Source organism: Oreochromis niloticus, linkage group LG22, assembly GCF_001858045.2.
Source record: "Oreochromis niloticus isolate F11D_XX linkage group LG22, O_niloticus_UMD_NMBU, whole genome shotgun sequence".
Classification (NCBI taxonomy): Eukaryota; Metazoa; Chordata; class Actinopteri; order Cichliformes; family Cichlidae; genus Oreochromis; species Oreochromis niloticus.
In genome coordinates, this window is record NC_031985.2 from 36,062,635 (window position 1) to 36,084,845 (window position 22,211).

General features: G+C 40.1%; 1 protein-coding gene across 2 annotated transcripts; it reads left to right on the forward strand.

The window, feature by feature from the left end:
- The first annotated feature begins 1,708 nt into the window (after positions 1 to 1,708).
- On the forward strand, positions 1,709 to 21,439 carry si:ch211-80h18.1 (uncharacterized). 2 transcript variants are annotated; one of them, XM_003459659.4, is made up of 29 exons: positions 1,709 to 1,776; positions 2,679 to 2,743; positions 2,827 to 2,892; positions 3,852 to 3,887; positions 4,178 to 4,243; positions 5,004 to 5,033; positions 5,609 to 5,668; positions 6,623 to 6,676; positions 9,991 to 10,032; positions 10,198 to 10,227; positions 11,033 to 11,089; positions 11,178 to 11,225; positions 13,840 to 13,884; positions 15,371 to 15,412; positions 15,599 to 15,634; positions 15,707 to 15,757; positions 15,955 to 16,071; positions 16,180 to 16,230; positions 16,443 to 16,469; positions 16,566 to 16,604; positions 17,680 to 17,730; positions 18,126 to 18,167; positions 18,249 to 18,281; positions 18,379 to 18,438; positions 18,705 to 18,770; positions 18,858 to 18,893; positions 19,506 to 19,541; positions 20,530 to 20,574; positions 21,075 to 21,439. In XM_003459659.4, the coding sequence occupies exons 1-29, from the start codon at positions 1,766 to 1,768 to the stop codon at positions 21,107 to 21,109; spliced, it is 1,377 nt and encodes a 458-aa protein (XP_003459707.3). In that variant the 5' UTR covers positions 1,709 to 1,765; the 3' UTR covers positions 21,110 to 21,439. The 2 variants fall into 2 exon arrangements, with proteins under 2 accessions (XP_003459707.3, XP_025757861.1); XM_025902076.1 differs by lacking the exon at positions 3,852 to 3,887 and having other exon boundaries at positions 16,180 to 16,254.
- The last annotated feature ends 772 nt before the right edge of the window (positions 21,440 to 22,211 follow it).

Below are 22,211 nucleotides of genomic sequence, written 5' to 3' on the forward strand. Positions count from 1 at the left end.
ATAGGCACACATCAGTAGAACAAATATTATAAAATCCATGTAAACGTGGTGAACAGTTATGGCTAAAAATACACAAGGAATGAGAGAATTTTTAGTGCGCCTATATGTGACACGGGCTCAGTCATTCAGATGAAGCTCAGGTCAACATTTCAACAGTTGCCTCAATCAAGGCGCTTTATATTGTAAGGAAGATCCTAAGATCCCCTAATACGAAGCACTTTGGGGACAGTGGGAAGGAAAAATGCCAGAAAGAAACCTCCAGCAGGCTCACGGGGAGGGGAATCGCCCACGACCAGTTACCCCCAACTGGTCGTGGGGAAGACAAAACAAAAGACATGCTGTGGACAACAACATGCAGTGATATAAAATCAGTTTAGGAACTGTCTGTCTGTTTCTCACAGACTCGGTATGACTTGAGCTGATGGCTTCTTTATTTGAGGAGATTTTTTTTAATGTGCTTTCATAAATCTGATATTATTTGTAAAAAGGTTTCTAAAATGTGTCTTATCATCATTGAAAAACTAATACCACTTTTTTTTCCCCAGAAATCTACATTAACAGAGACTTCCTCTGCAAACTACAGCCTGGCTCACAGAGGAGACCAGATTGAACCTCGCTTTTTAAACTTTTTTTTGTCTGCTGCATTTCTGCCTGTATGATCTTAAAAACAGATAAAACTATTTTGTTCAGAATCAGAATACAGAATCTGTGTTTGTGTTCAGTTTTAAGAACAGAGTGGATGGGTTCTGAAAAAGTGTCTTAGAGGTGGTGAAAAACTGTAAGAGTGCAGGTCAGCCGGGGTCTCAGCTCAGCTTGGCAGCAGAGAGACGACTCTCATCTTTCAGCCCAACAATACACGTCTGTTTTAACCAAGAAATTAATTAGAGTTGAAAGCTGAAACCCTGGGAGAAGGGGGGTTGGGGGTTATATGGCCTTTTAGGTTTTGTAAAGTGTCTATAGTTGTGGAAAGTTTTATCATTTCTTTATTTGTACATCTCTCTCGTCCTTGTGACACGTTGACTGGGTGGAAGCACCCTCCATAACAATTTTTTTTTGGTTCACCATGACCTTGTGTGGGATATGTGGAGGCCACTCAGCTTTTGATTCCTCTATGATGTCAGAGCTAGTGGTAATTTTTTTGAGCTACTCATAATTGAATCCGAAATTGAATGACACATCCTCCAGGATCAGACCTGTGTCTCTGGATGATGTAATTCCTGCTCTTAACCCTGCCTACAAAGCTCTGATTGGCTCATTATAGCTGCCAGTTAACACAAACACAGACTTCAGAGTAACTAACAAGCCTGAGATGTAGGAGTGATTTGAAGGTGGGTTCTGCAGGTAACAGGTGACCAGCAGGTGTACAGAAGGTCACATGAGTAACAGTTCACTTGTTTTCACTTGATTGTGTAATCAATATGTTTGGCTGTAAGTTAGCAACAATTTCTACAGGTCTAATCTAAGGTAACCTCCAGGGGCAGACCTGAACATCACTTGATTAGGATGGGTCACCTGCTGGTGAACCCTACTCCAGTGCAAGATGGGATGGATTTCAGGGCCAGTGAGGGCCAGTGAAGTAACACTCATATAAGAGAACCAGTACATGATCTAGTAGTTTTAGTCTCAGTTGTATTTGCAGTATTTTCATAGATAGTATGAGCAGCCCCTCCCTTCCTGTCTGAGTATAAATACGAGTGTTTGAAGGAGGAGCTGCAGCTCTTCAGGTGCGTCTCTTTAGCTCAGCACACACCTGTCACACAGCAACATGCTGCCAGCGTGAGTACTTGTAATACTATTATTACTACAAATGTTACTCTATGTACAGCTAAAGATACCAGCATGAGTGATACTACTAATAATACTGCATTTTAAAATAATAATACTGCTCTATACAAAGCTATTGATAAAATGACTACTCCTTCATTTTATTCTTGTTATACTGTTATCTTACTGTGTTTGTACTACCAAAACTGTTTCTACTGCACTCTATAGTTTTGATACTACTGCTACTAACAATAGTATTAATAATAATAATGATAATATTAATAATACACTTAACATTGATAAAACTACTAATGCTACTGCATTTTAAACTGCTTATATTTCCACAACCATTATACTGCTAACACTAATACTACCACTGCATTTTTACTGCAGTAGTATTAATAGTCTACTATTACAACTAATAATAATAATAACACACTTTATACTGTGAAGACTGCTGTTACTCATATGACTTGTACTAGTGCTACTATAACTGCGCTATACAACAAACACTGCTGCATGTCAGTGCTGTAATACTTTAGTACTTTTGCAGTTCTGCTGTACTTCATGTAACTGAAATCATTTGTATTACTTCATCCTGACTGGATGGAGATTTTTACTGACTGTTTTTGACTGACAGCTCATTTGTCCAATCAGATTACTCTAAATGTTTCTTGTTTTTTGATCCAATCAGAGTTCTGCCTTCCACATGGTGATGGTATTGATTATATTGACAGCGGTTTGTGTATTGATGTATTGATTGATTACAGCAGAAATGGACTCATTGCTAATGATTATTGATGAGGTTTATTGGCGCTGATTATTTTATTGTCCCTGTATCCTATTGATGAGTGTATGTTAGGCTGATTCTGACAGCGTTGATCAGTACTGATTAATCTCCTCTGTCACAACAGAAATCTATTGATCATGTCCATGGCCGTCTTTTTGACAACAGCAGTTTCTACCGCTCCCTTGGAGGGTAAAAAAAGAGAAGCTATGTTTTATATTTTATCTCATTTTATTATTTCTGTTTGGAAAGAAGACTTTCTGTGTGTCTTCCAGAGAAGGAGCTGGAGGAGGTGGAGGTTGAAGCTACAGAGGAGGGGGAGGTGTCTGAGGAGGAGGAGGGTAGGCCTGTGTGTGTGAGAGAAGCCAGCTTTTATTGTGAAAAGCAGATTCGTGTCAAATTTTTCATGAAGCATAAACTCAGAGTTTATACTGATGACAAAATTAAACCAAACTGAGGTCACACGAATGGAACCTGACCCTCACACCAACCTCAGAGTGAACAACATCGTAATCGTCTGTGATCTTTTAAAACCTGTTTAAACTTATCATAAAGACACAAACACGTCACACATTTCAGTCACAAAGCTTTTTAAAATAACTCTTGAGGCAATGAGATTCTTTCTTTATTAATGAAACACTATGTAACCATGACATGAACTTAGGTAATCAATGTTTGCCAAATATTACCTGGTGTTGGTTCTTGGGGTTTGTTTGGGTGAGTGAATGTGTGTGAGACATTCTCATTGACCTTTGATCAGAGCGCCCCCCCTCTTTGGGTCCCTGTTCAAAGTACAGTGGGTGTGAGACTGTAGGGCTGACAGTGAAGGTTTGGAGAAGGTGGTGTTTGTTGTTTTTGAGAGAAAAATGACAAAATCCAACAGCTTTTTCACAGTACCAAGTCCTCAGAACTATCTCTCATTTGTGTACTAAAATGTTTTTACTGACACAAACCACTACATCTGGGTCAAGATAATATGGGTTTTCTTTGTTTATTGTTAATTTGTTTGTATTTGACTGAATTTATTTCAGTGTAACACCTGTAGGATGCGTGGCCTCTGTCCAGTAAATGAAATATTAGAAATCATAAATCTCAGTGAAGCAGTGAGAGCAGCACATGTGTTAATGCTAAGCTAGGTGACATACGTGCATATAGGAAAGTTCAGGAAGCCAGAGGGAAAGGTAGGAGGAGTCAGAGGTCAAAGGTCAGAGCAGAAATAAAAAGACACTAAAACAGAGAAGTGTGACATTTGTTTAAAACTTCTAATTAGACATAAATGTTGGATGTCTTCTCTTTCCAGATGATGATGACTCCAAGAGTCAAGATAAGATTGAGGGTGAGAGGCAAAACACACTGTGACCTTTGCCCTGTAGCTTTATCTTATAAACCTGCATAAACACAAAGAAATGAAAAGTTCAAACATCAGACTGTTGTTTAGATGAACGTGACGTGATAACCTTATAAAACATCTCTTTAAAAATATGTGTGTAATATATGTTTTTCAGTCTTATCTAAATGTGTCACAGAATGAATCTTGGATGATGCCTTTAGGTTTTTAATAATCTCTGGAAACACAAGCTTCATTCATGCCGAACACCTGACACTTTGCTCCTCCCCCTCCTGCAGGAGCATTTGGCAGGCAGCGGACGACCACTGCAACGGTTGTGGTGGTGGGGGCTGCTGGGGGTTCAGGTGAGTAGACCTGATCAGGTTTTTCCTTCCTGAATAGTTCGTTTGTTTGTTCCTACTGGTCTCAGGTTTAATCCAGATTAACTGGCTGCTTTTCAGACCAGGATTACCCTGAATGGGTCTAGTCCACTTCCTGAGCTCCTCAGGTTACTGCAGGATGTCCAGAACTACGGCACCATGTACAGGACAAACTCTGCAAAAGCAAAAGTAGCAAACATCTTACTAAACACAAGCAGTGAGGTCTCTGCAGGCTTTGAGAGACCAAAACTCTTAGTTTGTGTTTCTTATATTCATATGTAGAAGTGTACAGTCTAATTTCAGCTAACTGTAATAATCTACTGCCTGTTCATTTTTTTAGCTTTATTTGATAAACACAGTGAAGAGAAGACAGGAAAGCAGGGGCAGCGAGAGAAGGGAAAAGACGTGTCCGCGGGTCAGACTTGAACCCAGGCCGGCCGCTGTCAGTCGTATGGCATGTGGTTGCCCACTCAACGCATTGAGCAAAACTGGTGCTCCCAGACTGTTCATTTTTAACAGAAATATGAAATCATCATTATGTTAGAAAGTACTGAAAATAATATTTAGGGTTTTTTATTTCACACAAGTGAATATTGATGAAGAAATGTAAATGTTTGATGATGAACTTTAGCTTCTTTTTTTTATGGAAGTAAAGATTATAAATGTGGAGGTTTTTCAGCAGGAAAACATGAAGATGAGTTTTTGGTGACATGCGTGGTTTGACTCAGGTGTATTTTCTCTGCAGGTGTCTCCTCTGGCATTCAGGATCTAAGTGGTAAGTTCAACTAAATTTGTAGTTTCTCAAAGCTGTTAAAGGAAAGTACAGTACAGCTTTTCAGAATTTATCCCAACTTTATTGAGAGACATTCTCATATTTGAGTGAAATATCAGTAACTCTGTTAGATAAGCTTTGGGACCTTGTGTACTCAAAGAAAACAGAGCTTCTCTGACATTTAGCTGTTAAACTAAGGTTCACGAAACAAGATAAATAAGTCTTAAGTTTTTCTCAGAGCCTGCTGTACACCCTGACAGTTATCAATAGAAAAAAAACACTCAACGTCAAATCCCAGAAACTGCATCATGGGAAGCCCCCAGTCTGAGGCTATTGTAACATAACTAGCAGGCAGGCTCAGCTGACTATATCCATTATCAAAGAGGAAAGTTTAAAGCCTAATCTTAAAAATAGACAGGGTGTCTGTCTCCTGAATCCAAACTGGTTGCTGGTTCCACCGCAGAGGGGCCTGAAAGCTGAAGGCTCTGCCTTGAAGGCAGTGCCTTCTATTCTACTTCCATTCTAACTCATCAGTCTGAGAGCAAATATACTTGTTTAAAGATGACGTTTATTTCCAGCTTCCAGTGGTCAAACAGCAGGGGGAAGAACACATGAAGGAACAGCAGGAAGCTCAGCAGGTAAATTGGTTGAATCTCATCCAGAGAGAAACGCAATGACAAATATGAACATCTTAGACAGTAAAACGTTTGATTTGAATGGTAATCAGATTTCAGTCATTCTGCTCTGCTAAAACTGACTGATTTTTGTTCAGTTACAGTCTCATCAGTGGAAACACACTTTAAGGATCGCACAGAAATCTGTGTGACAATTTAATACTTTTAAGAGACATGTTACACTCCAACCTCTTTACAACGGTTGAACCATCCTGTCATCCATGCTGCATCATAACAGTGTAGTACCTTTACTCAGGACCAGTAAATATTAGATGGATTCTATAGCGTTTTTCTACTCTGAGCACAAAGCAGGTTCTAGAACTTGTCCCATTCATCCATTCACATAAGCACTTTTTTTATTTATGCTTTTCCTATGTAAGTATTTCTATCTAACATTTACACGTATTCATACTCTTGGTTGCTCTCAAGTGGGGTTAGTATCTCAGCCAAAGACATTTGCCTGTATTTGCATGCAGACTGGAGCAGACAAGGCTCAATCGACCAACCTTCCTATTAGTAGGTGACCTGCTCTATCTCCTGAGATACAGCCACCTCTTATTGTACTGCAATATCAATTTCAACACACACTCCAAATATCTATGTAGGTTTGGAAGGAGGTTTTGATTTAAGGGACTCAGGAAAAAAGTCATCACTGAAGTGAACAACTGGGACCCTTGTTACCTCAGGAAAGCTCATAAACAATACACAGTACACAGTACAGTACACTTGCTCTGATACACACTTGGTTGCCATTACTGGAAACAATCTCACAGAAAGTGTTAGACAATGCTTCCTGCGCGCAAGACATAAGTTCATTGTACCGTCTGTAAGGGCTTTGAACATCTGACCATTTTACTTTGTTGTTTTTAATCACTGATTTTTGTATTTAGAAGCTAAAAACTGCTCCTGTCCTTACAGGTTCTGCAGCAGCTGAGATCTCTGATGTCTCCACAGCTTTGATCCATTCTGCAGGTAAACAGCCTGGGCTTTTAAAAAAACTGACATATACGTGGGCTTTCATTTGGAAAAACAAACAGGGTGCAGTCAATAATCATTTGCGGCCTGTACCCATGTAGATGGAACAAAACTTCATGTCAAAACACTGAACTCACCGTCAAATGGCGTCATGACATTACAAAACGTAAACACAAAAATGAATGTGTTTATTATTAAGGGGGAAACAAATCCAAACCTACATGGCCCTGTGTGAAAAAGTGATTACCCCCTAAACCTAATAACTGGTTGGAAAACCCTAAGCAGTAACAACTGCAATCTAGTGTTTGCGATAACTGGAGATAAGCACTGTGGAGGAATTCCAACTCATCTTTGCAGAATTGCTGTAATTCACCCACATTGAAGGGTTTTCAAGCCTGAACTGTCTTATTAAGGTCACCCCTCATCTCAACCAGATTCAGGTCAGAAATTTGACTAGGCCACTCTAAAGTCTTCGCTTTATTTTTCTTAAGCTTTTCAGCGTTGGATTTGCTGGTGTGTTTTGGATCATTATCCTGCTGCAGAACCCAACTGCGTTCAGCTTGAGATCACAAACAGATGGCCAGACACCCTCCTTCAGGTCGTTTTGGTAGACAGCAGAATTCATGGTTCCATTTACCACAGCAAGTCTTCCAGGTCCTGAGGCAGCAAACAGTCCCAGACCATCACCATGCTGGCATCATATTTTACTGTTGGCATGATGTTCCTTCCCTGAAATTCTGTTGATGTTATGCCAGATGTAATAGGACATACACCTTCCAAAAGGTTCAACTTTTGTCTTGTTAATCCACAGTATTTGTGAGCAGTAGTTTTCATCTTGGAACTCTGTTTGCACAGTCTTGTAGAGTCATGAACATTGACCTTAACTGTGACACGGGAAGCCTGAAGTACTTTGAAAGTTGTTCTGGGGTCTTATGACCTCTTGGATGGGTCGTTGCTGTGGATGATCTGATATCGTCGTGTTGGTGTTGTTCCCAGATCATCATGAAAATGTTGTTCCAGGTTCAACATTGCAAGTGACCAATCACATTGTTGTGACTTTATTGTTTTGCGTGCCAAGCCATTCGTGCGTTTATGAAATTCCAGTGTTGCAAGGACAATATCAATTCTGCTTACCGTTTATTAAAGGGTTAGGGTTAGGATTAGGGTCAGGGTCCATTGATCGGTGGACAGAGGCGGTTTCTCGCAGCTTAAGTACAGTTTTTTGTTTTACGGCGGTTTTTCCCAAAGTCGCAAAAGTATGACGTCACAACATTCTGATTGGTCACTTGCAATGTTGATCCTGGAACAACATTTAGTATGATGATCTGGGAACAACACCAACACGACGATATCAGATCGTGCCGTTGCTGCAGTCTTGGAGTCATTTTGGTCGGTCATCCACTCCTGGGAAAACCACTGTTTCATGTTTGAGAATTTTATGGATAATGGCTCTCACTGTGGTTCGCTGGAGTCCCACAGCTTTAGAAATGACTTTGTTTCTGAATTTCCTTGGATCACAATATGATGTCTGGTTTTTGAAGAACTTTTGGTCTACTCCACTTAGTCAGACAGGTCCTGTTTAAGTGATTTCTTGATTAAGAACAGACATGGCAGTAATCAGGCTTGGGTGGCTGGCTGGAATATTTGAATTCGTAAGCCATTGTCCAGTCACCAAGGAACATCCTGTGTCATACAGCTGTAATGCAACATGTCATCAAGCAATTACCTCTTTGTGCATTTTTTTTTTTAATGTCACGTTTTGTGTATGAAGAAATGAAGAAACACTGAGTCCCGAGTTTGAAGCAGACAAGAATAAATCATATTTCTATATCAATCGTGTTTACACTATAAGTCAAAAGTTTGGATACACCTTCTCATTTTATGTTTTTTCTTGATTTTCACGACCATTTATATTGTAGATTTTCACTGAAGGCATCAAAACTATGAATGACACACTGGTGATGGCAAGCTACAGTGTAGCCACAGCCACCCTGGGGCACACTGACAGAGGCGAGGCTGCCGGACACTGGTGCCACCGGGCCCTCTGACCACCACCAGTAGGCAACGGATGAAGTGTCTTGCCCAAGGACACAACAACCGAGACTGTCCAAGCCGGGGATCGAACCGGCAACCTTCCGATTACAAGGCGAACTCCCAACTCTTGAGCCACGATCGCCCCCTTCAATCTGTGGTCCATCTCGTCCCAAACTATCTTGATTGGGTTTCGGTCAGGTGACTGTGGAGGCCAGGCCATCTGGTGCTGCACTCCATCACTCTCCTTGGTCAAATAGCCGTTACACAGTCTGGAGGTGTCTTTAGAGTCATTGTCCTGTTGAAAAATAAATGATGGTCCAACTAAACGTGAACCGAATGGGATGGCATGCCGCTGCAGGATGCTGTGGTAGCCATGCTGGTTCACCACCATACCATCACACCTCTTCCTTCGTGGTGGGAACCATGCATGTAGTAGTAGAGACCATCCTTTCACAGCGGGTGGAACTAAAGATCTCAAATTTGGACTCATCAAAGGAAAGCAGATTTCTACTGGTCTGATGTCAATTCCTTGTGTTTCATGGCCTAAAACAAATCTCTTCTGCTTTGTTGCTTTTCCTTAGTAGTGGTTTCTTAGCAGCTTTTTGACCTCATTTGTGCAGTCTCCTCAGAACAGTTGATGTAGAGATGTGTCTGCTACTGGAACTGTGGCATTTACCTGGGCTCTAATCTGAGGTGCTGCATAACATAACTGAATGTCCTAACCCCATTAAGAAGGCAATAAACTCCACAAATAAACCCTGACAAGGCACACCTGTGAAGTGAAACCCATTTCAGCTGACTACTCATGAAGCTCATTGAGAGAAGGTCAAGGGTTTGCAGCACTGTCAACAAAGCACTATAAGACATATTTAGAGTTATTTATCATTTTTTTCATTGCTTAATAATTCCATATATCTTGCTTCACATATTTGCCCATATGGAAAAGAAATAGTAAAAACTTATAAAAGACTTGCATAAGATGTGGCCTACTTCATATAGTGAATCATATAAGGCTTATATGATTTACTCATGAAAGTGGCCACTTTCTCATTACTTTCATATATTGTTTTAGTAAGTATGCAAAACATACAAGTTTCATTTATATAATTTTTCAAGGGATCTTATATCTGTTTTCACTCTTGTTTACTTTTCATACAAGTTTCACACAAGACAGATACAAACTTTATAAGTTTTATATATATCTTTTCTATATGGGTGATGTCTCCAGTATGTATCTACAAGGTAAAAACAGTAATGAATGATTTCTGTGTTTTAAGGAGCCAAGCATTCTACTGCTTTATCTCACACAGAAACAAATGGTAAGTCTAATTATTACTCTGCTGACATTTTGAGAATTATTGATTCATTAAGCTCAGCACAACAGCTGACTGAACGAGCCCTTTAGCATAGAAAGCTTCACACCTTTAAACCTGGTCCTTTAGCATAGAAAGCTTCACATCTTTAAACCTGGTCTGTGTCTGCAGGTTCTGCAGGAGCTGGCTCAGAGACCAACAGTAAGTAGCTTTCAAATACCTCGAATAGACACCGATCAATAGATCATTGATTAAACATGAATGAGTTGAAGACCTTTCAATATGTCTCTGAAGATTCTCAGTCATCCAGGTCATTGTAGTATCTGAAGAGCTTGGAAAGAAAAGCATCTGGACTTCTTTAAGTTTCCTTGAAGACGTTTCACTTCTCATTCAAGAAGCTTCTTCATTTCTGGGGTCAAATGGTGGAGAACCCCAGATTTAAACCCTGTGGGAGTGTCCCCCCAAGAAGGACAATGGACCCCTTAATGATCTTCTGGTGTGAAAACAGGTGTAGGTCACAATCAGCCAAGGTTTTTGGTGAGCTCATTGTGAAACCTAGCTCCACCCTATCATGTTATTTCCTGAGGTCAAACAGCCCAGGCCAGACGCCGTTAAGGCGTCTGGGAAGGGATCTCAGAACTGGATTATAGATGGCAGACAGTTGGTGCAGTAAACCACCGCCTCTGTTCTAAGGTGGTCGTTCACAGTGGACATAGATGGCTTCTTTCACTCCTCTTTCAAACCATCTGTCTTCTCTGTCCAAAATGTGAACATTGGTGTCCTCAAAAGAGTGACCTTTGTCCTTTAGATGCCATTGTCCTTCTTGGGGGGGCACTCCCACAGGGATTAAATCTGGGACTCTCCATCATTTGACCCTAGAACTGAAAAGCTTCTCAGATGAGAGGTGAAACATCTTCAAGCAACTTAAAGAAGTCCAGACGAAAGATCTGTCAATCTCTTCTAAAAATGATCAGTTCTTGTTTTTGTTTTTTTGCTTTTTTTCAAGGTAATGGACAGAAGCTCCTGAATGGAGGAGGAGGGGGTGGAGTTGGCAGTCAGACAGGTAACGCGGTATGGAGAGGGGCTACAAGGGAAACAGGTGAAACCTTTTTAAGAAGCTCAGAGACATTCAGTTCAACTCTCTTTCCCAGATGCTGTGGGATTCTTTCAGGGTGAAGTTTCTCACCTGGGTTTTACAGGCAAGTGTCCAGTTGAGGTGTCTGTGACATAATTTTTACTTCATCAAATCCAAGTCAGATTTTTAAGTGCTACAAAGGGAAAGAACACTTCTATTCAATTCAATTCAATTCAATTTTATTTATATAGCGCCAAATCACAACAAAAGTTGCCTCAAGGCACTTTATATTGTACAGTATACTCTATAATAACAGATACAGAGAAAAACCCAACAATCATATGACCCCCTATGAGTAAGCACTTTGGCGACAGTGGGAAGGAAAAACTCCCTTTTAACAGGAAGAAACCTCCGGCAGAACCAGGCTCAGGGAGGGGCGGCCATCTGCTGCCACCGGTTGAGGTGAGAGGAGGAAAACAGGATAAAGACATGCTGTGGAAGAGAGACAGAGATTAATAACAGATATGATTCGATGCAGAGAGGTCTATTAACACATAGTGAGTGAGAAAGGTGACTGGAAAGGAAAACTCAATGCATCATGGGAATCCCCAGCAGCCTACGTCTATTGCAGCATAACTAAGGGAGGATTCAGGGTCACCTGATCCAGCCCTAACTATATGCTTTAGCAAAAAGGAAAGTTTTAAGCCAGGGGTGTCCAAACTTTTTTCGCTGAGGGCCACATACATAAAAATATAGGAGGGGCTGGGCCACTTACTAGAAATTAGGTATATAACCTTTGCTGTTTTAAAAATCACTTAAAAATGGTCAAATGTGTTATATTGTTGAATATAATTAAAGACAAAACTGCTTTCATCACAGCTTTCCATAAATGGATCTTTATTGATTTATTCAGAAAAAGCTTTGGTAGCTCATTCTCAGAACAGCAGCAGATTTCTTCTTAGAGGGAATATTTACAGCACAGAGAAAAAACAAAGGGGAAAATGGGATGGGTACATTTCAAGCTTGTTATTTAAGTTATTAGGCTTAGCAAAACATCTATTAACGTTCGTTTGAAACGATTATCAACATTAACAGACTGAACTGGACTTAATAACAGGAGTGCATATAATTTTAGTAAATTATTCTGGTGAGTATCAGCTGCGCTGGGTATGTAAATCGGGCCATCCAGCTGCGGTGCTGATCCGACGCCACTCGTGCCAAAAAATCCGGACAAATGTCACTTGACCAAGGAGCAGATCTGCATCAGATGAGATCAGCTGACTTTGCGTGTGCGTGCGCTGTGCACAGCGGTGTGTACTCTGTGTGTTAACAAGAAAAACGCATATAAGAAAGTGGTGCGCAAAAGCAGGGTAGTGACAGAATGTATGCGCATTATTGATATTTGAAGCATGTGTACCTGCACATTAACACACGGGTACTGTGGAATATATTTTTACTCACCTAAAGTGCTCGTGCTCTCATCCACTCCCCACAAAAAATTAGCAGCTGTGCGGCGTCTGTGGCATCGGTGATCTCATCGCATGCGATGGAGTAAAAATCAAGAGCACAGCTTTATCAAACAGTTGTAGTTTAATATTGGCTGACGAGTCTTCAATGCGTCGCACAACTGTATTTCTGGACATGCTGACGTTGTTGAAGTCCTGCACTTTTTCCGGGCACATTATTTCGGTGACTTTAACGAGGCCGTGTTTTATGAGGTCTCCATCCCGACCTCATAGCTGCTATTGGAGCCTTTTCCTGGACAATTTGAGCACGAAAAAAATACTGTTGCTGACCCTGCAGGAGAGCTAGCATTTGCTTTAATTTCTGCTCTCGCCCAGCACCAGTGTAGGATGCATAGGCCTGATGTTTGGTTTCATAATGACGTCGTACATTATACTCTTTCATAACTGCCACAGTTTCAGTGCAAATCAAAACTTGGGGGTAAATTTCTTCTGTGATTGTCCTTTTTGGTAGAGCAACTGCCTTGATCAACAGCAGCTCCCCCTGGTGTTAAAACTAAGAAGTGCAATACACTCAAGCAAAAGTTGAAGTGCGGGCCATTTTCTATTCAATTTATAAAATTACTTGCGGGCCAATTAAAACTAGACCGCGGGCCGCAATTGGCCCGCGGGCCGGACTTTGGACACGCCTGTTTTAAGCCTAATCTTAAAAGTAGAGTTAGTGTCTGTCTCCCGAATCCAAACTGGAAGCTGGTTCCACAGAAGAGGGGCCTGAAAACTGAAGGCTCTCCCTCCCATTCTACTTTTAAATACTCTAGGAACAACAAGTAAGCCTGCAGTGCGAGAGCGAAGTGCTCTAATAGGGTGATATGGTACTACAAGGTCATTAAGATATGATGGGGCCTGATTATTTAAGACCTTGTATGTGAGGAGCAGGATTTTGAATTCAATTCTGGATTTAATAGGAAGCCAATGAAGGGAAGCCAAAACAGGAGAAATATGCTCTCTCTTTCTAGTCCCTGTCAGTACTCTTGCTGCAGCATTTTGGATTAACTGAAGGCTTTTCAGGGTGTTTTTAGGACATCCTGATAATAATGAATTACAGTAGTTTAGCCTAGAAGTAATAAATGCATGAACTAGTTTTTCAGCGTCACTCTGAGACAGGATATTTCTAATTTTAGAGATGTTGCGCAAATGGAAGAAAGCAGTAGGCTTTACTTCTGTGGCTTTAAGGAGGAATCTCTTAGTAGTTGTCATTGACTTTTTCTCCTTTAGAATCCATAGAGCCATCTAGCCATGACTTCCTGCTTGGCCTGATGGGTAAGTTCAGCTGCTCTCATTTTACAAACCAATAATTTTCTTAAATCTGAAGCTTGATTTGATGATAAAATCTGAGGTCATTCCAGCTACACACTGACTCTTTTGGACCTGCTCCAGCTGTGACTCACAGAGGGAAGTGGCTAATTTCAACACAAACAGGCTTTCTCTGCACTAGCAGGCTCAATAAAACCTTAAACCCCAGTCAGAGATAATGATTATCATGTTATTAGTCTTCTTTGTTAGGCCAGGCTCTCTGCTTCACTCTCTGAGTGCCCTCAGACAAAATGGGTTATTTCACAGGTCATGGCCATTTGTGAGTGACACATTATCAGATGATGATGATGATGATTAAAACGTCAAGGAAGAATATAAAAATATCACATAGAGCAAGATGTGGATGGATGGCAAAGAGCAGTAAAATATTTTCATTACAGCTAATTATTTTGCCTATGAGTGTGCTCATTCCTGCTGTTTATTTCTGTAGACACTAAAATGGGTGCACCACAATGTCTTACAGGACATTCTTTAAATAAAAGGGCATCAGATTCCCAGGGCACAGAGATTACAGGTCTAAACAGAAAAAGTTTATTCATGGAGGTGGAAAGCAGGAATAAAAACAAACAAAATTCTAAAAAACGTATGCAATAAAATGTTCTCTGTACCCTAAAATCCCCCAGGAACAGATAAAAACAATTCTTAATTTACTGTACATTTTATTGTAATAAAATGTTCTTTGTACAGTAAAATCCCACACAGTCCCACGATTCAATTATCCTACAACCCAATACAAATGTTCCTTATGTGTAAAAGTTAAAGAGAGGAATTCCTCTTCTGAAGTGGGGACCACCCCAGCCTAGTCCCAGGAGGACAAGGAGAAACCTTTCATCTCTGTCTCATTCCTCCACTGGGCACGCCATATCACAACCCAGCTTACACTCCGCACTCGAGTCTCTCGCTCGCTGAATCGCCCTGCAAGTAAACATACTGGCCAGAACCATCGTCTGACCTGGCTAATAGCCATGTCATATCTAGCCCTTCCCCTTGCTCAGCCAACTTTCTTTAAACAGGTCCTTTCCCCAGCTGACAGGCCACACCCACGCCTCAACAGACGCCTGCTATTAGCTAATTGTCCAAAGTCCACAGAATCAGATCAGAGTGAATGAATGTGATGACTTACCACACATGTAAAACATATTCCCAACCCAGAGAATCTATATTACACTGAAAACATGCTGGAAACAATTTTTTTTTAAAAATCAGCGACAATGTGGTTGATTCAAACCAAAACTCTGAATATAACATTTTCCTGATCAAGGTGATATTTTCACATAAAAAGAGAACCTCTTTCATGACACAGAAAGACAAGACACAGATACAAAACCATTCATATCACTTTGTCATATACCTGTCAGGTGTCTGAGCCAAGAAGAAACACAATAAACATAATTCTGTATTTTATTGTAGTGGAATGTTTGTGTGTTTTTAGGTGGTGATGCTTTCAGTTCAGATGGTCACGTTAACATCCCAGGTTTGATTTCTTTCTGAAACACTTTAAAGTGATCCTTTGATTAGTGAATTTAACCATGACTACTACAGCTGGGAAAAGGGGCTCTGATGTGATTTAGGGTTTGTTGTTGTTGTTTGTTTTTTCTTTTTTGATTGTTTGATTTTAGTGTTAATTATTGTTTTGCTTTTTGTTTCCGAATTATCACAGGTAACATGACAGCACCCCCTCACCTGGAGTCTTCAGGTATGACTTCCTCTTCATTTAGTGTCTGAAATTGGACAAATCACGCTGGTTGATGTTTTTCTTTCGGTTCAGGTGTGACAGTAACTCCACATGCAGATCAGAACAGTCTGAACTCACCTGCAGGTGAGTACAGACTCCTCCCCCACTAATGTCATCCAAATATATTACATGATGTTTTTGAACTCTCCAATTGTTTTTATTCAGCCAAAAGCATTATGTAGCTGCTAGTGGCAGTTCAAACACAGCATCTGTGTTTGTATCTCTGCTGTTTCCTTTCCTTGCTTATTAATCTTTCTACTTCCTGTTTCCTGGTATTGAAGATCTTGTTCATCATTCTGATACCACTGTTGATCAGCCAGGACCAGATCAAACCTTCCTGAGTTCAGGACTTGACCAATCACTACCCAGCTCTGTCTCTGGTTCCTCCCACTCTGCAGGTTCGTTCGAAGAAAGACTTTTACTCTGAAAACCAGATTAATTTTTAATCTGAAGTTTACCTTAATCTTGTATTTAGTAAAGTAAAACAGCATCTTTTTCCTCTTCAGGGTCAGTGTCTTCATCCTCAACACACATTGAAGCTCTCAGAGACCCGAAAGGTGATCTCACACTCCAGCATAAATGTAATCCCAAAGGTTTTAAACTTTACATTAGCTCCACTGTTGAATTTTTAATGTTGTTTCTTCTCTTCTAAACTTATATTTAAAAAAGACACATTCTCTGCTACCTGAACTAAGAAAAACATCAATAGTCCCGATCCTTCATTATCTGTTAACCATATTTCATATTAGTGCTGTATTTGTCCTCACAGATGCAGCTGATTCAGCTAATACTGATGGTAATTCCTCAGATGCTCTTAAATTTATTGCATATAAAAATACCTTCAACTATTTAATTATTGTCTGATTTTCGGAATTTACTTTGTGTTGTTTAGGAAACGGTCGACAGACCCTGTTGACAGACACAAATGGAGGTAAACGTTCACCATTTTAGTTCACTTCTATAAAAATGTTTAGATCTGCAACAGAGCACACCTGAGTAGGCCAGACTATCCATCTGTCGCCCACCTCGATGATTTGTCCATCCACGGTGGCAGCAGGCTAAGCTCCAGACATTATTCTCCTCAACAGTATTTTCCAGTTCCTCCCTGAGAATTAAGAGTCTGTATCTGATCAATCACAAAGGGGAGTTTCACAGGTCATGTGACTCTTGTTCCACAGAAAATGATCTGTGAATGCCACTTACAGTAGTATGGTGGTTAGCACTGTTGCTTTTGACTCCACCATCTGGCTGGTTGTATGTTTCCCCCGTGTTTGTGTGTGTTGTCCCCACGCTTCTTCCCATAGTTCAATGATATGCAATTAGTGGGATTAGGTTAACAGGTGATTCTAAATTGTCAATAAGTGTGAATGTCCCCCCGTCACTCTGATAAGGATACATGGAAGAGAATGGATGGATGAGTGCCACCAAGTCCAGAGATGTTATCAAGTGGTGATAAAAATCTCTAATGGTCATAACAATATACCGGCGATATACAACTATACTGCTGTGAAAGTGTAGTGTCGTGTTTTCTACACTGTGGCTCTGCCTCAGGAGGTACTGTAGGCTACGTACTAATCAGAAGCTTTAACCTCTGGTTAAAACACCCCCATTAGTGCTGTAATTGCAGTTATCTACTGTCCATCTTAATCATCATTCAAGATTAAGATCCTGAAATACTTAACAGCAACACGGAGGGCGTAATCCACCATCTTCTCGCAGAGGACCAAGGAGAAGGTGCTTATTCTCAGCTTGGCCCTGGTGTAAGATAATTGTCATGTTCTGAAAAAACCAACAGCACTACCTCATCTTCAAAAAGCAAAAGCCCTCTGTATTAATTTAGTGATTCGTCATTTGAACACAGGTGAACAAAAGACATCTGTTGAAAAGTCAGATTTTGGGTTCAGAGGGATTCCTGGCACAAATCACCCCCTTAGATACTCCTCACACCACCTTCATCTCCAACATTTGTTTCTGCAGTTTAACTTTGCTCTTTGTGTTTCTTGCAGCAGAGACAGAAAAACTGATTTCCCTCAGCGATCTTTATACTGATCTCACAGGTACAGTCAGTACAGCTAATTGTTTATAGCAGATTATATATTGGAATTCATTGTCTCCATTGTTTCATTGTTAGACTAGTAAACTGTTAACATTATGAGCTAAAAGACTGGAGTCTGTAATGTTCACGTCAAGAGGCCAGGGAGTGGTACTCCTCAACATGAAGCTCTTTAAATGGTTTGAACACTTCTTACAAAAACAGCCTCACATTTTAAGTTACAGAATTTTTCAGTCAAAGACAAGGCATACAGGAAGTACAGGATAACAGCCAAAGTGCAGAATAACTGGAAAGCACACCTGAGTCACCCTATCCAGTTGTTAATCTGGAATCAGGATTGTATTTTAAATGATCAGTGAAATAATGTGATAAATAAAAATGTGCTGATGATGTCATCAGGTGGTGCAGAGTCAGTAACCAGGGTTAATGTCAATCTCACAGGTGAGGTGAACAGATCAAAAAATCAGTTTACTGATAAACAGTGTTAGTAATGGATGAAGTTCTGTGTTCTGTTCTGACCAGTTTCAGGTCTTGGATTCGGGCATGATGTCACAGGTAATACTACTTGCTATGACTATGAAGCTCATTTGTTCATAATCTGGTGTGGGGGAGGGGGATTATCCACTTCCTGTCACATGATCATGTGTTACAGAGTCTCCATCCATTATGGATCAAACTGCGTCAGTCGACGTCACACAGACACATAACCCAGGTACACGTATCTTTACATTTGTCTTTACAGTTGTCCCTGGTTCTCTTTGTACATTTGTGTGTATATCTTTGTGTACGGCCGTTCGTCTCTACATCTGTCTTTCTGTCTGCCTGACTGTACATCTATCTGTACATCTGCCCGTATGCCTGTCTTTCTGTAGGTCAGCCTTTGCATCTGTGTTTATGGCCATCTGTACACCTGTCTGGACATTTGTCTGTATATCTGGGTTTACATTTTCCTGTCCGATTCTCCTCTGCTTTATTCAGTTTCAGGTGTTCACCCTCACACAGATCTGGTTACCATGACAGCAGACTTCTCTGGGACAGATACAGGTATGTCCATCTCCCTTCATTATACTAACAGTTAATGAACAGACAGGTGAGAGGTCAAAGGTCAGATGTATGTTCTGTGTGTTTCAGTTGCAACAGATCATACAGGAAAGCTTCTCAACTCTAGTAAGTTTTACTCATTATTCCCACCTAAAAAAAAGTAAATAAAAGTTGTCCAATCCCAGCAACTTGCCCTGACTCACAAGGGTCGTCACACAGCCAAGTATACAACGTGCTCTTTAAATACACTTAGAAGGAGCCTGCGATTAATCAAAGTTCACAGGGCTATGTTGTTTACTCATGGTTTTGTAGGGGGGGGGGACTTAAAGTAAAAAAAAAGTTTATTGATCATGTTTATTATTTCTTTGATCTTTGCTTATTGATGCTGTTTAAAAAAAACAAAAACCCTAAATGTCCTTTGTCGCCTCTGAAAGGTGAGAACTTTACAAATCAGGCAGTTTAAAGTGTGAGCATGAAACAAAGCATCATCGCCGGGAAAGGTGTAGATCAGTGTCATTTGGTCTATCACGAGGTTCTGGCTCATTCCTGTTAGTGAACTCACATTCTACCACAGGAGAAGATTAAGTTGAGGGTTAGTGTTTGTGCCTTGGGTGCAGACTGGAATTGAGTTCATGTTTCAGACTGTCTGTTCTTCTTCTGCTGTAGGTCTGTGTCTCTTTGTGGGTGTGTCAACACCCATTGAATACCCAATGTGTGGGTGTTTTTTTTCTTTTTCAGGTCTTCCAGCTGTGACAGATCACACACAGATGGCTGGTAAGTCTTAAAAATGTTCACAGCTTTAAAAGGTTTAGAACACATACCTGAAATATGGACAGAGCCTGTATGTCACGTGGCAACCTATGCCCTCTAGAGGACTAAGACTGCATATGCTCTTTTCCACATTGGAATTTTCCAAGATGGTGGCAAACTTCTATTTATTAGTGGGGAATTGTAATCTTACCAAGTAGTTAAAGCACACATACACAAAAGAATGTTTAAAGACTATTTAAACACAATCTTTGCTTAATAGTCTTTTAATTGTTCCCAAAAAGTTGACTGATCATCTAGACATAGCATTTTCAGTGGAATAAAAGTTTCGTCACTCATCCAAGTAACTTCTTCAGTCACCATAGGACTGAAATTTTCTGGATGGTTGAGCATGCATCAAGATCTTTTTAATCGTTGTGAACAACTTCTGTATTTGTGATTTTTGTGTAAAAGCCTCAGAAGTGATATGTAGGAAATCTTTGTCATGCTCAGTGTAAAAATATCTAATATGTCAGACCACCGACTAATGATTGCATGGTTTCTTCTGTGGGAGGGGTTTAAACTTTACCAGCCTGGGTTACTGTTAAAATAAGTTTCTTCTTTGGTTGTTAATATCAGTATTTTGGTTAAAAACAAAAAAAAGGCAACTTAGGTGAAGAACTCTTGCCTCCAAGTGTACTTTCTCCTTTGCATCTGTGCCTCAGCCTTACACCATAGCATTTGGAAGGTGATATTAAGGGAAATTGTTGGGGAAAGTTGGATATTTTAACATTGGAGTCCATGGGGCCTGATTACTGCTGAAGCCTCTGGTGGATGTTAGAGGTTTTGGCAGGTTTTGGTGCCCTATAAGGTGACTTTTGGTTCAAAGGTGTGCTGGATGTGGTTTGGGGTCCAATTTTTTGGTTAAAGGATATTTTGCTGTTTGTATCTGATATGAGATCAGGTGCTGAAGGCTTGTTCTTTCTCTTTTCTTGGTTCTGCTTGTTCTCTGCAGGTTCAGTTACTGAACAGTACAACCCATCTGGTCAGGGTCCTGAAGGTTTGTTATCATCAGAGTCTTGACTCAAATCTTTATCGTATTTCATATTTTATTTAATACATTTTCCCTATCACTGAAGATGTCCAGAGAAAAATGCAGTCTGATGGTTCCCGTTTAGTTTACACTTTCTTTGTATTCAATGTTCATCAAACCCTGAGTCTGATTTTTATTTAGAAGAAACTTATTTCAGGGTCATGAAAACCCTGCAGCATCAGTACTGGATGTTTTAGATCTGTCCCTCCAGAACCTTGTAAAAACCCACATAAATTCATTATGTGTTTTAACTCGTACTAGAGGGTATAAAAATGATCCAAAATATCATCCATTAATTAAATTGTAGCATGTAACAGAGAAGCTTTGCAAACATGCTGGAACATGTTGAAAACACAGGTTTTCAGACCTGTTTCTTGTCAAGCCAGTGTTTTAATGAAAATGTCTGTTCAGAATGTTTTTATTCTTCTCATGTGAAACTTCTCACTGAATCTTGGTTTCTCGTTCAGGTGCAGAAAATGTGGAACTGGAGGATACCTGCTGACTTCCACATCAAACCCCGAGTTCGCTTCCTGCGTTACCGTTTCCAGTGTACCGACCAATCAGCGCGGCCAATGAAATCTGACCCCTCCCACTAGCTGTAGGCCCCTCCAGTGAATGGCAGCAGGAGTTTTTTTTTTTTTTTTTTTTTTTTAATATTTAAAAATGTCGGTTTATAGACATTTACTTTGTCTTAGAGAATCATGGAGGGAAAGTAAAGAAAATTAGTCTCAACAGTGTGATGAGTCAGATTTGATCTGATGACATCAAAAAGGAAGTGACATGTTCATTGTAAAACATGGTTTAAAAATTCTGTAATAAATGTGTTTATTGAACATCAAAACTGAGAATTTGTCTTTTGTCCAAACTGGTAACTAAACTGTCGATCTGGATTTTGTGAACTCTGACTAAATGAACAAGGGTAGGGCGAAGTCTGAAAAATGCCTCATGTAAAAGAAGCAGTGGCATAGGTCACCTCCATACCTCATTGCAGTTGACTGTTCTGCAGCTAAAGCAGAGATCAAAATCTCAAACACATAGCTTAAAGCAGATAACTCGTAAGCTGGAGAGGAAATGCTGTAGTTGTTGCTTTATAAGAACTACTATGTTACTATTCATCACTGATTGAAGAAAATAAGAACAACCCTAAGTTTCTCTTCAGCACTTTAGCCAGTCTGACAAAAGGTCAGAGCACTGTTGAGCCAACCATTCCTTTAACTACTAATGACTTCATGACTTCATGAACTTCTTCATAAATAAATTTAAATAAATTTAACCATTACAGAAAAAATTACTCATAATCATAAAGATGTAACATTATCTACAGCTACTTTCAGTACCATTGATATTCATTTAGTCTTTTTCTCCAATTGATCTTTCTGAGTTAACTTCAATAACTACTTCCTCCAAACCATCAATGTGTCTTTTAGACCCCATTCCTACAAGACTGCTCAAAGAAGTCCTGCCATTAATTAATGCTTCAATCTTAAATGTGATCAACCTATCTCTAATAATTGCCTATGTACCACAGGCCTTCAAGCTGGCAGTAGTTAAACCATTACTTAAAAAGCCATCTCTGGACTCAGCGGTCTTAGATAATTATAGGC